Source organism: Grampus griseus (assembly GCF_964374135.1).
Source record: "Grampus griseus genome assembly, chromosome: 3".
NCBI lineage: Eukaryota > Metazoa > Chordata > Mammalia > Artiodactyla > Delphinidae > Grampus > Grampus griseus.
Genome location: NC_139019.1, coordinates 28,425,636 through 28,440,504, shown reverse-complemented (window position 1 = coordinate 28,440,504; position 14,869 = coordinate 28,425,636). Strand labels below are relative to the sequence as shown.

Here is a 14,869-nt window from a genome sequence, read left to right as displayed (position 1 = left end):
TGCTTCCAACCCTTCAATGGCTTCCCAACACCCTTAGGTTAAAACCCAATCTGCCTAATGCAGGTTACCACAACCTTCAAGACCGGGCCCCTGCTCACCTGGGCAGGCTCACCTCTTTCCCTTCCTAGACTCTGCCGTGGCCTCTCTTGCCTTCCACCTCCTGTATTCCCTGTGTTCCCGCTTTAGGTCTCGACCTAGATGTCACTTCTTCAGGGATGCACATCTATCCCACCCACTAGAAAACCCAGTCCAGATTGGTACATGTGCTCATAAGCACCTTGTATTTGCCCTCATACTGCCCTTATCTCACCGGATGAAAAGTGACTGCTTTCCTCTGTGTTTCCCAGAAGACAGCAGGGCCAGCAGGGCAGGGACCACCCCTGTCTCGTTCCACAGTAAGGTGTTCAGGGAACAGTCGTCAGATGAATTACTGAGAGCCTGGCTTTCACAAGGAGTAACCTCACTACGCAGTGCTATTGACCCTACTGGAAATCATTCTCAGTTCCTCTATAACAGAAATAAAGGTAATCTCTTTCTTTTTTAACAATGAAAATGGGCAGTCTTTCTATATGAGGTACGTATTAGTCTTTGAAGCACAGCCCATATGTCTTCTAACATCTAACACAGTACCTTACACACAGAATGAAATTAAACATTTGCTGAGTGTCAAGACTTAACAAATTAATGAGCCAGCAAAGCAAAGCATATCAAAATCATGCATCTCCTGGGACAGTATTTACCCCTTATATGTATAGGCATTTTCAAACCAAGATATTTAGGATGTTACGAATTCTGATGACATTCAAAGAAGCTATTCACATTTAGTTACTAACACATTTGGTTTCAAAATAGTTAACTGATATTTTAGTAACATTTGCCTTCTTCTTTGCACTGATTTCCAACTAGTCACCAAATCTGGTAATTTTTCTTTTGCAACTTCTCTTCATCCCAGGCCTTACCCTTCCCACTGACCCCAAGCCTAGTTTTGGCCCATCGGTGCCCAAGGCGGACTCTACCTGACTTCTGTCTCTACCCCTCCTCATACTACTAAGCTGCCTTCATAGCACCTTCCCAAGACATCTTAATAAAACCAGCCTCAACTCTCCACTATTGGATAAACAAATTTCACAGTCCTTCGCCTAACATTCAAAGCCCCTTACAATCTAATCTCAAACTACTACTCAAAAACGTTTTAATACTGTCATCAAAATTATATATGCACTTGGTGACAAGCAGTAATCCTCTTTCCCACCCTTTCCCACCCAGAGTCAACAAATTCTTAACTCGATTTCTAACGGTAACCCCTATTACTCTTACACTAATTTTGGACCTATTAATTTTGGATATAGCTAATGACTTCTTAATGAACATTTAGCTCATTTACCTCTTCCCTTCCAATATACATCAGATTTTTTTTAGTTCCTCTGTTGGTCGTCATTACAACTTTAAGCAACAAACCCATACCTTTATTTCCCGTTCCATCAACTATAACCATTACCTTCTGACTTTGGGTCCCGAGCCCTTCCTTCAGCTCTTCTCTCAACCCATATTTTCAGACTTCCGATAAACACTGCCTTCGGTCGAACTGTCCCCTAGGCCATCTTTGGGACACTCACTGCTCTTTCCCATACTGTTATATTCACTTCTCTCAATCCCATTCCTCCAGCATCCAGCTAATGGCTAGACTCCTCTGCCAAGGGGGAGCCTCACTGCCTTTCAGTGCATAGTGGACCCTGAATTCCCGGGGCAGTTATTAGTTGTTCTATCAACACAACTACCAATTATATATGCTATGCTATTTTATTTGCATTTGTATTTAACTTTTCGTGTGTGTAAGGCATGTTTTCCAAACAAGACTCTGAGGTTTCCATCTTAGCATTTTAGAGACTCTAGAAACATGCTTATGGACTAGTACTAATACGAAAGCCTCTTATAAACCTCAAAAAGCTGAGATTCAAATTCTTAGTTCCCCAGTCTAGAAGATCAAATTACTTCACGACAGTCACAAAGGGCTGGACTACAACCAAATAAAACATCCAAAGGAAGCACACTTCTAAGTAAACACATGAACTTCACTAGGGAAGACACTCAAAATCCGAAGTGAAGTACAGGGTCTTTTCTCCGAAAGAGAAAAAAAAAGGCATAGCCATTTAAAAGACATTTCACTAGCTCCTTTGTCTTAATTACACTTAAGTAGCTGGGATTCCTTGATGAAGCTAAGGGCCGCCGAGGAGAAGCCCGGGGAAGCCGAGCTGCAGGGGAGTCCAGCAAGGGACTAGCCTGAGGCAGGACTGGGTTAAGAGCTCGCGACTCCTCCCCGCTCGGGGCCGTCTGCGAAGGAGTGGGAGGGGCAGGGAAGTCTCTAGGACATTTATCTTTCCCCAGCCGTTAGCCACGCGGGAACCGGGGGGAGGGGCGTCTAGGAAGGGACGAGGTGCTCGGGGCTCGAGTGAAGCCTGGGGGTGGAGGGCTGCGTCCACCGAGGAGCCGAGGACGCTCATCGCCAGAACTGCGCAGGGGCCACCTGACCGGGCGCCGGCCCGATTTCCAGGGCGAGGGGAGTTACCGAGCGGGCAGCTCCGGGCACAACCAGGTCCCTGGAGTTACCCTAGGGAGAGGGTTGAGAAAGGTCGCGAGGGCCAAGGCTTCTGCGAGGGGCCACGGCGGTTGCGGAGTAGTTACCCGGGTGCCATTTCAGGGCCAGCTTCCGATAGGCCTTCTTGAGCTCCTCCTCGCTGGCGTCGCGCCGCACCCCCAGCGCCTCGTAGTGACACTCCATCGTCCGGCCGGGCGGGGGGCTCAGGCCGGGGCCCGGGGCGGGGCCGGTGCCCGGGCCCGGGCCGAAGTGGTGGTGGTGGCGCTGGTGGTTATCTCCTGTGGCAGGAGCCCGGCGCCCGCACCGGGCCAGCCAGCGAGCGCGGCGGCAGCGACGGCGGCACGGGGCGACGGCGGCGCGCGGCGGCGAAAGGCGGCGCCGGTTGCGGCACGCGGGAGCGCGGAGGGGGCGTTACCGGAGGCCGCGGCTCCGCATGGGCTGGGGGAGGACCCTGTTCCGGAAATAGCCGCGCAGGAGGGAGGCGGAGCCGCGGAGGGACGGAGGTGGGGCCTTAGGAAAACGGAGGCGGGGCCACGGGAGGCGGGGCCCCGGTGGGTGTTATTGTGAGGGACACAGAGGGCAGTCAGAGTGACACCAACTTGACAGCCGACCTGAGAGCTAAGATAGGAGTCTCATGGGATGATATTCTGGAAAACATCTTGTGGTTCTTTAACGTGAGCCCCAATTTTACAGATGAGGACGACACTCAGGTAAGTGGTTTGCTCAAGCCTCCCCAATCAGTGGCAGGATTCGGTTGGATCGAATCCAGGTTTTTTTAACTCTTCAGATATCTTCGGTTACCACTTAATGAGATCTCTAATATTGCTTGTCCTGACCAATGTGCATGAGAAATAAGAGTAGATGACTTAAACTGAAACAATTTAAGAGGAAGCATCAACACGTTTTGAAGTAACATAGTACTACATGTTTTACCACCAATGTGAATGAAATTGTGCTGGTCCACCCATCCATCACTCTTTAATCCTAACTTTTTGGCCTCTAAACCTACATTTCCAAGATGGGTTTACTTTAAGAATGAAGTTAAGGGAATTCTCTGACAGTCCAGTGGTTAGGACATGGCGCTTTCCCTGCCAAGGGCCGGGTTCCATCCTGGTCAGGGGAACTAAGATCCCACAAGACCAGCGGGCCGCCAAAAAAAAACCAAAAAATGCAGTTAAGAGATAGTATTTAACCAATAGGTTTTGGTTGATCTAACTGATACACTGTATTATGGGATGTAAGATCTGAACAACTGTTCCAAGCAATTTGATAAGGTGTCAAAATACTATCCTAATTGTCATTAAAATGCCTCAGTATAGGGCTTCCCTGGTGGCACAGTAGTTAAGAGTCCTACTACCAACGCAGGGAACACAGGTTCGAGCCCTGATCCAGGAAGATCCCACATGCCGTGGAGCAACTAAGCCCGTGTGCCACAACTACTGAGCCTGTGCTCCAGAGCCCGTGCTCTGCAACAAGAGAAGCCACCGCAGTGAGAAGCCCACGCACCACAATGAAGAGTAGCCCCCACTCATTGCAACTAGAGAAAGCCCGCACACAGCAACAAAGACCCAACACAGCCAAAAATAAATAAATAAAATTTTAAAAGAAATCCATCAGTACACCAGAATATTTCACTGTAATGTGGAATGTTTACATATATCAGCTGTTAGATGTAGGTTGTCTTTGTCAACCACGTATGGTTAGAGAGAAGGGCTGGCTCTGTTGCTAACAAATATCTATTGTACAGGGTTGGGTATCCAAAGTTTAGGAAGCTGTCCCTTTCTTCCTTAATACCCTGCCCCCTGCACAATCAAAACCAACCAACTCTAAACCTCATCAAGTTTCTAGGCACAACACTGTCCAACCCACTACTCAAAATTCATACTTGCCTCTTTTCCAAAGGAATATACTATATGGTCTTGGATTGTAAATTGGTAATAGGTAGGGATTGAGAAATTTGAGTGCAATGAAAAACAGGACCTTTCCCCATCTGAGAATGGAATTAGGGGAGGGGGGGTTGGACAAAAAGTGAAAAAACAAAGTACTTTTTTCTTCCTCCAACTCCATCTGGTTTTGCTACCTCTTTTTTTCCTCCTGAGGGAAAAAGGGATCTATTTTTACTTATAACATTGTATCAAAATTTAAAGATAATTACACTGCATATAAATTTCAGTCTAAAGAAAGATCTCACTAAACAGGCTGACTTCTAAATGAACATGGACTTGGGAGATGCGGAATTCTCATTCAAATGAGTTATCCATATAAATGATTATGAAAGGGAAATATACAGCTAATTTTCAGCCTATATCCTGTCACTTAAATAACGGCCTTTTTTCCCCTGCACTTAACCAGATTTGCCTTTCATTAGCCACATACAAGTATTGAATATTTCAAGTGAACCTCTGACTTGAATTACTTAAATTTCAAGGTTAAGTAGCTTAACTTATACCATTTCAAGATAAAGTAGCCTAATTATACACTCAAGAAGGCCTTTCTTAGCAGAAAATTAGGAAAAAGTGAAATGGAAAAACTGATCATTCTGCCTACACAGATCTAAAATAAAGACAAAATCAAAACCCAAGTGACAAACTAGGAAAGATGCCTAGAAAAACCTCACTATATAAGAGCCCTTACAAATTCATGTAACTACCACACAAAACACCAGTCACAAAAGAAAACCCAGTACATAGCCAAAACACAGTATTCATTTTTTTACCTATCAAATTGACAAAGATTATCTCAGCAAGGGTGTAAGGAAATGAACACTAACCTCTGGTGAGGTACAATATTTAGGGGAATAGGTTCATAATTTTTGACCAGAGTTCTTATAGGAAACCACAAATATTGTACAAAATACCTATAGAAAGTTTGCTGCAAGCACCTATACCAGAAAAAGATAAAATTGAAATACTCAAATATCCAACAAGGGACTGCTTAGATAGGCGTGACAGAGTGGAATACTATGGAATTACTAATCACTCTGCAGAAAAAGACAGGAGAAAATGATTAGCATGAAATTAGTGGGTGACAAAATACCACATGCATGACCCCTATCCCTGGCCACTTGCATCCAGAATCTTGTCTTTCCATTACTAATCGACTTCCAGGGTAGTAAGCCCAGTGCTCTCTTTACGTCAAGTAAAGTTCTTTCTTAACAGGAGAAATTCAAATCTTCTGGTGCCCTCTTAACAACTGTCCTGTTTTTCTTTCTTTTACTGTTAATTTGATAAGTAATTTACAGGCACTGCTTCTAAATTAAATTTGTAATCTACAAAAAGCTTTCAACACATATAAACTCATTTGATTTGCAAAACCTTTGTTTGTTTTTTTTTTTTTTTTTTGTGGTATGTGGGCCTCTCACTGCTGTGGCCTCTCCCGTTGCGGAGCACAGGCTCCGGACGCGCAGGCTCAGCGGCCATGGCTCACAGGCCCAGCCGCTCCGCGGCATGTGGGATCTTCCCGGACCGGGGCACGAACCCGTGCCCCCTACATCGGCAGGCGGACTCTCAACCACTGCACCACCAGGGAAGCCCAAAACCTAAGTATTTTTAGCATACATTTTCAAGGTAAGAAAACAAGATGAGAGGTTGGCTTTTCCGGGGCCTCACTGATTTGTGACTCAGGGACTCAAACCTCAGTAAGATGTTTTCCCTTCTAGCAGTCTACCCCAACTTTACCATCTGAAACTATGCTCTCAAAGTGCCTAATGCTCTTTTACATGTAATAATGATCCAATAAATCTGTTTGAATTTCAGCTTTGCTAAACTCAAAATTTTAATCCAAGAGAGCAGGCCTAAACCTTAATTGTGCTAAGTTTTTAATAATAAAAACAAGCTTTGAAAAGAAAAACAGAAATTAAGTGATGAGTTCTGGTAATATTTTATTTAGAAAAAAATAGGACCCGCCCCCCCGAAGCCACAAAATCTTAATTTTTCTCTTTTAAATGTCATACTAATTAGATATAAGGTTGTCCCAAATAATAAAAGTATTTTTACACATTGAACATAAAATAAATATAAAACAAATGAGAACAAATTAGTTATCCATTGATTCATTTTGCATTCCCACTGTTCATCTTCTGTTTCATTTTCCTTTGCCTTTTATAAATCCTTTTCTTTCTTGCTTTCAAATCGACTTTTGGCTCTGGTTTTACCCACTGTATTTCTATCGGCTTTTCCTCAGCTGGTATAACAAAAACATCTGCAGTGGGATCATGGGGAAGAATAGTCTTTGGTTCTTTCTTTCTCAGCTTCTGCACGTCTTTCACTTGCTGTTTCTCTCTGTATTTTGCAGCTGTGATGGATCTTATGACACGCCGATGCTAGAAACAAAAAAATATTAAAGGTGCTTTTGAAATAAAAATAAACATTTTATACACGGCAAAGACATTAACTTATGAACCCTACTTCCCTTCACCCTGTGTCATCAAAAAAAAAAGCAATTTGTAAGACTGTACGCAGCAAAAACCAAATTCAGTTTCACAGTTAACACAACAGTTACTTGACAGAATTATTTTGGCCCAAGAGTTCTGGGACATAAAGGACCACTGAACAAAAACAGCTTACCATGTTTGGTGACTGGTAGTGAGGATTTTCATACAAAGTTGGTCCTCCAAAACTTCCCTGGAAAATCTTTATGAGATTTAAGACAAAACGGGGTCCTATTTCTACAAGAGCAGCATCTTCTTCTATGATCTTTAATAAAAAGGAAACATTTCATTTTGGTTTGGATATACTACTCCTCCTAAAATGTATACAGGCTATATCCTCATTACAAATGTGCCTAAAAGAACTGATAACCAATGAAGTTAAGGTGGAAGTGAAACTTGGCAAGTGCCAAATCATCAATACTTTCTGAAATACATTACTGGTTACAGGTAGTTGTCATAGGAAAATATAAATGCTTTTTCAGTGTGTTTTTAAAATTGAGTCACTTCAATTTGGTCTGTATCTTGCTTCTCACAACGCGTGTCTTCTTGAAAAATTGTGGTTAAATGAATATTTAAAACTGCAACCATGGGCTTCCCTGGTGACAGTGGTTGAGGGTCCGCCTGCCGATGCAGGGGACACGGGTTCGTGCCCCAGTCTGGGAAGATCCCACATGCCGTGGAGCGGCTGGGCCCGTGAGCCATGGCCGCTGAGCCTGCACGTCCAGAGCCTGTGCTCCGCAACGGGAAAGGCCACAACAGTGAGAGCCCGCGTACCACAAAAAAAATAAATAAAAAATTTAAAAAAACTGCAACCATTATAACAAAATGGATTAAAGCACCCTATGGAGCACCCTTTCAAAATTTAAATCAACCCCTAAATTGTTTTTATACATTTAATTCAAATTAGATTAAAAGGTAGATAAAAAGACGCTGGCAGAATTTATTTTTGAATGGTTACTGACTGTGGAATTAAGAGACAACTTCTGAACTACAAATATTACTATAGTTGGTTAAGGTATGCCTGCCCTCAGGGGTTACGAAGGGGATATGTTTAACTCACACTGCAAAGTATCCAATATAACAACAACATGCAGAAAAGAGCCCAGTTTACTTCATAAGCTGTCTGAAATTTTGCCTTGCTGCTCTCTTCCACCTCTCCACAGATTTCCAGAATCACCTCTCCTCCTGGATGAATCACTGTATGACTCATCTAATAGTTCTCACTGAATGCTTTCTACAGGGGTTATGTTTTTCAAAGTCTTAAACCCCACCTCACCCCTGGTAGATTCTAACGTCTTGGAAGAGAAACTTATATTTTACTCAATATATAGTGGCTTGTTAGAAAATCCATACACCATATTAGCTGATAGCCATGAACGTAAGTTATGAGATAAAGGTTATTTACTACAAGTCTGTGGGGAAAAGAAAACGATGTAAATGAAAAGAAAAGAATTTATCATTTGCATTTTTCATGTCTATAAAAACAATATATCCTAATTTATTTCAAAGTATAATTAAAAGTTAATTAAAGCTAACCTGAAAGTTCCGAAACCATATCCTATTATCCAAAATAGTGAATGTAAACACATGGTCCACAAATGGTTGACTTTTGGGATGATACCGTGGTGTACTAAAGATCTAGTGGGAAAAAGGACACATTAGTTCTGTATTCTGTGACATACCATGTGTGCTTCAGATAGCTAAGTTAAAAGGAAGACACTCATTTAGAATATTTTACTAAAAATAGTTTCTAGTAAAGATATTTACCTGAATTAAGAGTTCTTTTAACAAAGCAAAATGTGGTAATTCATCAAAAGCCTATAAAAATAGAGTGAACATATTACTTGACAACATTAGTTTTGTTTAAAATTGTTTGTGTTTTTATATTAACTAAACTGAATTATACAACTATATCCACCAAAAAACAACCATGCACAGTAAGAAAATTAGACCTCATACACTAAATGAGAAACTTACAGGATCAAAAGACAAGAGGGGCCGAGAACCTTTCAAACAGTTTCCAGTCATCTTTAGCTCAGCTAGGGTATGAACTAGAAAAATTACATCAGCAACAAAAATAGTTATAACTTTGGCACGATTATCCCAAAAGATTATTTTCAATTTTCTCACAAAAACTTAAATTGAGTCAACTTACTATTTTGAACAAGGAATTTAGCAGATGGTCCGTGAGGTGAATTTGAAAGCCTAAAAAATATAAAAGCTTTTTCAACTAATTAAAATTTAGAACGTAGTAAAAGCTTACTACCAATTCAGTTTAAAAGACACCATAATGTGCTAATAATATTCACATATTCTCTAATCTCATTTAATACATTCTCTTACCACATATAGAGATCTTGTTTTTTCTTAGCTTCAAAATAGATACATTTATTGCAGTTTTTCATTTCACAAACCTAAACGGGGCAAAGTATAGAAAAATGAAGTGGATAATAAAAATAAGATCTAAAGTAATTCAATGCAATGAATATTTAGATGCCTTCAAAAATACTTAAGCAGGTTAATAGGCTACAAAGGTCTAAATCGAGGTAAATTTATTCATGGAAACGTTTAAAGTTCCTCTTAGGTGTTCTGTCCAAGGTAAACTGTGCTCTGCCCACCTCTTTGGTGGAAGCAGCTACTCTTTCTGGCCTAGCATTTTTACTGGCCTCCCTTGGGGAACCTCTTCTTCTGACCATGGTCCTGTGTACAAACTACAAAGATTTAAAACAAATGTCCCAGGGATAAAGCACATTACAATTAGCCTCACCAACTGTAGAAAAATACAGTCCTTACAGAACCAAAAATCATCCTTTATAATGGTTACTTAGATTTTTAACTCTCTAGCTTTTCGATTTTAAGCTCAAGAAATTTGTTTTTTCTTCCTCATCTGTACTACCATTCTGTGATTTGGTTCTGTAAAATCACTAAGGAGCTGGCGAAAGGCAAGTATACAAAACCCATTTCAAGCTGAATTAAACTTCAACATCTCAAGGCTTTACAAAGTCACAATTGAGAAATATACAAAAGGAATGAAGTCCTATGTTATTGTAGTGTTCATAAACTAATACATATACACTACCTGAGGCTTAAAGAATTCTTCAGTCCAATGCTTTTGTTCCTTACTGGTCTTACAATAAACACATCTACACACTAAGTTGTGAGCTTTAGTTGCTGGCAACCCATATCCTGTTTATTTCTCCTATCTTCACTTGAAATTATACTACTTGTTTACGGCCTGTCTCCTCCATTAGAATGTAAGCTCCATGATGATAGGGGCGTTTTTTTAAACACTGTTTCTATAATGCCATGATAGAGCAGCACTTCAAAAATTTGTGCTAAATAAATAACAGAGGCATTTCTAATAGCTAAAGAGAGTTATCTTAAAACAATTCTAAGTTTTAAAAGAAAATCTGCTCTAAAAACGCAAGTTTACTCTTCAACAATACTTTGAAAATTTAACATATTACTAGTTTGTAATATCTTAAGAGCAAATATCACATGCACCGCTTTTAAAACTGGCAAAATACTTTTCAATGAGTTTTAAAAAATATTTAATGGGCTTTTTATTTACGTTGATAATTTTTATGAGTACCTACTATGAATTTAGCACTGTACTAGACATAATGAGAAAAAAAAAGAATGATTTAATCCTTGTCCTCAGGAAATTTCAGTATGCTTGTTGAGAGAAGACAAATATAAGAATGATCAAGAAATTATATACTGAAGCACTAAACTGTGTGAAATAGACAATGAGTACTATAAAAATTTAAAAGGCAGATAAAGTTCATAAAATTTGCGTATCTTATACAAAACAACTTAAAAGTCACTGAATAACTGACTTATTTTCTAAATGAACTATTTCTAGTGTTCCAAATATTGTGTTCCTAAATACAATGTTGCTAGAATATTTTACTTTAATTAATTTCTAAAATTACCTCGTTAATCACAAATAACTTATCTTTACGATCCATTTTAGTATCTATAAAAGGAAAAACAGGTTAAGTAAACAAAAAATTTCAAAGCTACTTCAATCAAATCACACATACTTTCTAGGAAATTAAATATTAAGTATTTTTTATGATCTTCAGTTTAAATGAGATTTTATTAATCTTCAAAATGATTAGACCTGAAAACACACGACCTCTTTAAAAATCTTGTTCTTTTGAAATGTAAACAAGAGTGATTAAAAATAGTCCTCAAGAATTATCAAGCTCTAAGCAGTGTCTCTTACTTGTGTACAGACATACCTCAGAGATGCTGCCAGTTCAGTTCCAGACTACCGTAACAAAGCGAATATCGCAATAAAGCGAGTCACACAAATTTTTTTGGTTTCCCAGTGCATATAAATGTTACGTTTATACCATACTGTAGTCTGTTAAGTGTACAATAGCATTATGTCTAAAAGAACAATGTACATACCTTAATTTAAAAATATTTTAGTGCTAAAAAATGCTAACCATGAAAAAGTTTCAAATATTCCAAGAATTACCAAAATGTGACACAGACACAAAGTTAGCAAATAAAAGCAACTGAAAAAATGGCACCAAGAAACTCGCTCGACGCAGGGTTGCCACAAACCTTCAAATGGGGGAAAAATTGCAATAAAGCGAAGCGCAATAAAAAGAGGTATGCCTGAATTCTATGAATCCCTTTCAAAAATGGGAAAATTCTCACAAACCACATTTAGAGCTCATAAATTAAAATTCTCTCATTAGTTTCAGAGACCTGAAGATGTAACAGCAGACCTCAGTTTGAGAAACACTGGTCTAAAGAACTAAGTTATTACCTAGAATTAAAACCAAAAGCACCTCCCAACACAGGCACAAAAACACCTGCATGAGGGCGCTATCACAGTTATAAACTCCAAACTAGATGTTCTTCATTTGCCTGTAAGATACCCCATTACTAAAAAGAAAAGCTTGGCACTTAGGAGCAGACTGAGTCCCAACTTGAAGGTGCTTGAAATCCTACTCCTGGCCCATTAAGTTTTTTAATAAAAAGTTATTTTAAATACAGAAAGCAATACATGGCAGTCCCAAATCATTTAGAAGGACAAACCAGCTCATGACCTCTGAGAACATTACACTGAAGGCATTCCTGGACCTTTAAGAAATGTTTTGCTAGTTGGGATCTGTTTAAGAAAGGAAAGAGAATGTTTAATGAATTTTGCAAAGAATTTCTAACAAAATATTAATTGGAAAAATCTTGGCACTGAACAGATACACTTCTGAGAAGTCATGGTTCTTTACCTGACATGCTGAACGAACAAAGTGTGACTCAAAGTGAAAACATATAAACAGGCAAGTTTACAAATACAAAATTTTAAAGTATGTGATATAAAGGTACCTGCTTTAGAATGAGGCATCAACATTCTCAAGTCTTGCATTAAATGTCTTGTTCTGAAATTTATTCCTCTAGAAGAAAAGATGAGAATCCGTTCCTTATTTTTCCACTTGCCCTAAAGAAAAAAAAGTGAGATGAATTTTAACATCTCATAATGAGTCTACCTTGTTTGTTTGTTTACAGATAAAGCTTCCAAGTAGCAAGCCAAACAATCTTTAATTCAGAATCTCTGTAGCACTGACCCCAGCTGCTACCCAGAAATCTCCTTGGCTTCCCTTCTTTTTATTTTTTTTCTTCAATCTCTCCAATTCCTCCTCCTGACTCTAAAGATCCTTTCTTAGCCCTTTTTTGTTTCTGATCTCTCCAGGACAGAGTTCTCATAATCATTCTCACAGCTTTGATTGTCAACTAACTCTACAGAAAGGTAAGGAACTCTTTCTAGCCCTAATAATCCAAGTATTTGGCTTACCTCAAATTCAACTCTAGAATACCAACCCTTAAAATCCGGTAAATTTCTTTGCTATTTATTTTTCTGATGATGTCACCATCATTTCAGTCCCCCACACTTTGACTCTTCCATCTGCCCTTGTTCTCTCATATCATAAGCACTAGTAAATGCTATCAATCTCTCTTTGCAACAACTTAGTCCTCTCCTAGTGATACTGCCTTCAAGCTTCAGATTCTTAATCTCAGATCAATTGCAAATCTTCTAAATGCTGGTCTTTCCAGCCAGAAGCTCCTCCAACAGACAAGGCAGACTACCGCCTACATGCTCCAATCACATCTTTACCTTCCAGGGTTTTCTAAACAAAGTCCAAAATGATACAGCTTTAACACTGGATTCTAAAATACACCTATATTTCTACCTTACTATTGCCCCAAATAAACCCTACACTTTAGCCAATTTGGCTGTACTTTTTAAACTGTCAGCATTTCGTCCACTTCAACACCTTTGATTAGTTTTTTTTTCTCTCTCTCACTCTCTCCCTCTTATATTGTTCCCTCTCATTTTTGAATATCGGAATTTTGCCCTTACCTTGGGATCCAGCTCAAAGGCTAAATCCTTCATGATCCCTTACCTGGTTATCCTAAAGTAATCTTTATTTCTTGCACTTCAGTAATATTTTTTATATTGTGAGTCAGATCATAGCTACTATCATATTTCTTTCTAGTTCTTAAAGTGAAGAGTGAGAACACTAACATTTACAGAAAATCTACAAGTTCAGCTTATTCTTCACGAAAAGTAAATCACATTTTCTTGCTCTTAATTTACAGGTGAGTGAAGAGTTCGAAACGTCCCTGATAATTAATATCAGGGCTAGAATTCAAGCTCATCTTTCATTACTAAAAGCTAACTCCTTTCCCAGTGCTTGCCACTCCACCACAAAGGGTCATTGATCTATCACTCACTACGTGGTAGACAGAGGTTTACGCTAAGTTTGGGAGCGGGGGAGACAGAAATTAATAAATCAAACACAATTCTTGTCTCCACAGTATCTGATCTAGCTTACGGAGCCCTCAGTTGACTGAAAGTTAAGTCCAACAACTTGTGTTCACCTTCTTTTGAATAAAAACCATCAACTCATATGAGTTCTTAGTTTTCTTCTAAACGCCAACATGTTAGGAGGAAGTGGTCATGTTCTAGTTTTGCAATCCCAAAGCAGGGGAAACCTAACTTCTTACGTGCCTGCCACGTTAAAACTTTGTTGAATATACATAAAGGTCATACTATCTACTCCAGTTTTCGTTACCCCTTTAGAGTTAAAGATCAAACAAGTCAAAATCATAATCCCAAAGGAGAGCAACTTTTAAACGACAACATAACAAGCTTCAGGATCCCTAACTGACTGCAGCTCAATATGGCAGAATGTGGAATTCTGGAAGGTATTCACTGGAATTCATCACTGGAAGGGATATACTCGAGAGCGAGGAACAACTCTAGGGAAAAAGTACTATCCTTCAACAACAACAAAAAATGGAGTAACTGGGAAGACCAAACACTGTTAACTGAGTCCCCGTAAGTCGCTTCCTGTGAGCCGGGTAAGAGCTCAGAAGTCGGCCCTGTTGCTCAGCCCGCAGCCTCCAAGACTGCAGCCACGTGCACGAGGGTTAAATGTAAACGCTGTAGGGGGTCCCGCCGGGACACATGGGACCGAGCTCCCGAAACACCCCTGCAACTCTGCGGAAACCCGCAGAGCCATCATGTGGTAACCAGCCCCAACGAAGGCGCGTGAAACCACGGCCGTAGAGCCTCCCCTACCTTGCAAACCGGGCCTGGGATACGATCTCTCTCTGCCTCCGCCGCCTCCTCTGCTACGTCGCTCGGCTTAGCAGGCGTCTTAGCATCTTTTTCGTTTCTTTTTAGCTTTTTCGCCTGAAACGCCGGGCCTCCACGCCGTTTCCTCTTGGCCACCGCCATCTTGCTCCCCGCCTTCACTCTGGGCCTTTCTTCCGGCTCGGCCGCTCGCTCCGCTTTCTCATCTCTATGGTCCCGAGGCTCG

The 14,869-nt window shown here is 40.2% G+C and overlaps 2 protein-coding genes across 3 annotated transcripts in view; both read right to left on the bottom strand.

Annotated features, from left to right (window-relative positions):
* The window catches only part of DNAJC21 (DnaJ heat shock protein family (Hsp40) member C21), a 31,937-nt gene extending 29,002 nt beyond the window's left edge, over positions 1–2,935 (bottom strand). Inside the window, exon 1 of one of the 2 annotated variants that reach the window (XR_014296567.1) lies at positions 2,683–2,919. Coding sequence is in view for 1 of the 2 variants with exons in the window: in XM_082652156.1 (XP_082508282.1) it covers positions 2,683–2,779 (97 nt within the window). In the remaining variant the exon portion in view is untranslated. Of the gene's footprint in view, positions 1–2,682 lie in introns of both variants that reach the window. The other variant, XM_082652156.1, reaches the window with a different exon arrangement.
* Positions 2,936–6,472: 3,537 nt separating this feature from the next.
* BRIX1 (biogenesis of ribosomes BRX1) lies at positions 6,473–14,803 on the bottom strand. Its single transcript, XM_082649852.1, has 10 exons — positions 14,629–14,803; positions 12,372–12,483; positions 10,961–11,004; positions 9,369–9,439; positions 9,181–9,230; positions 9,003–9,076; positions 8,793–8,843; positions 8,562–8,663; positions 7,162–7,290; positions 6,473–6,917 (listed from the first exon to the last, which is right to left on the bottom strand). The coding sequence occupies exons 1-10, from the start codon at positions 14,785–14,787 to the stop codon at positions 6,648–6,650; spliced, it is 1,062 nt and encodes a 353-aa protein (XP_082505978.1). The 5' UTR covers positions 14,788–14,803; the 3' UTR covers positions 6,473–6,647.
* Positions 14,804–14,869: the final 66 nt, after the last annotated feature.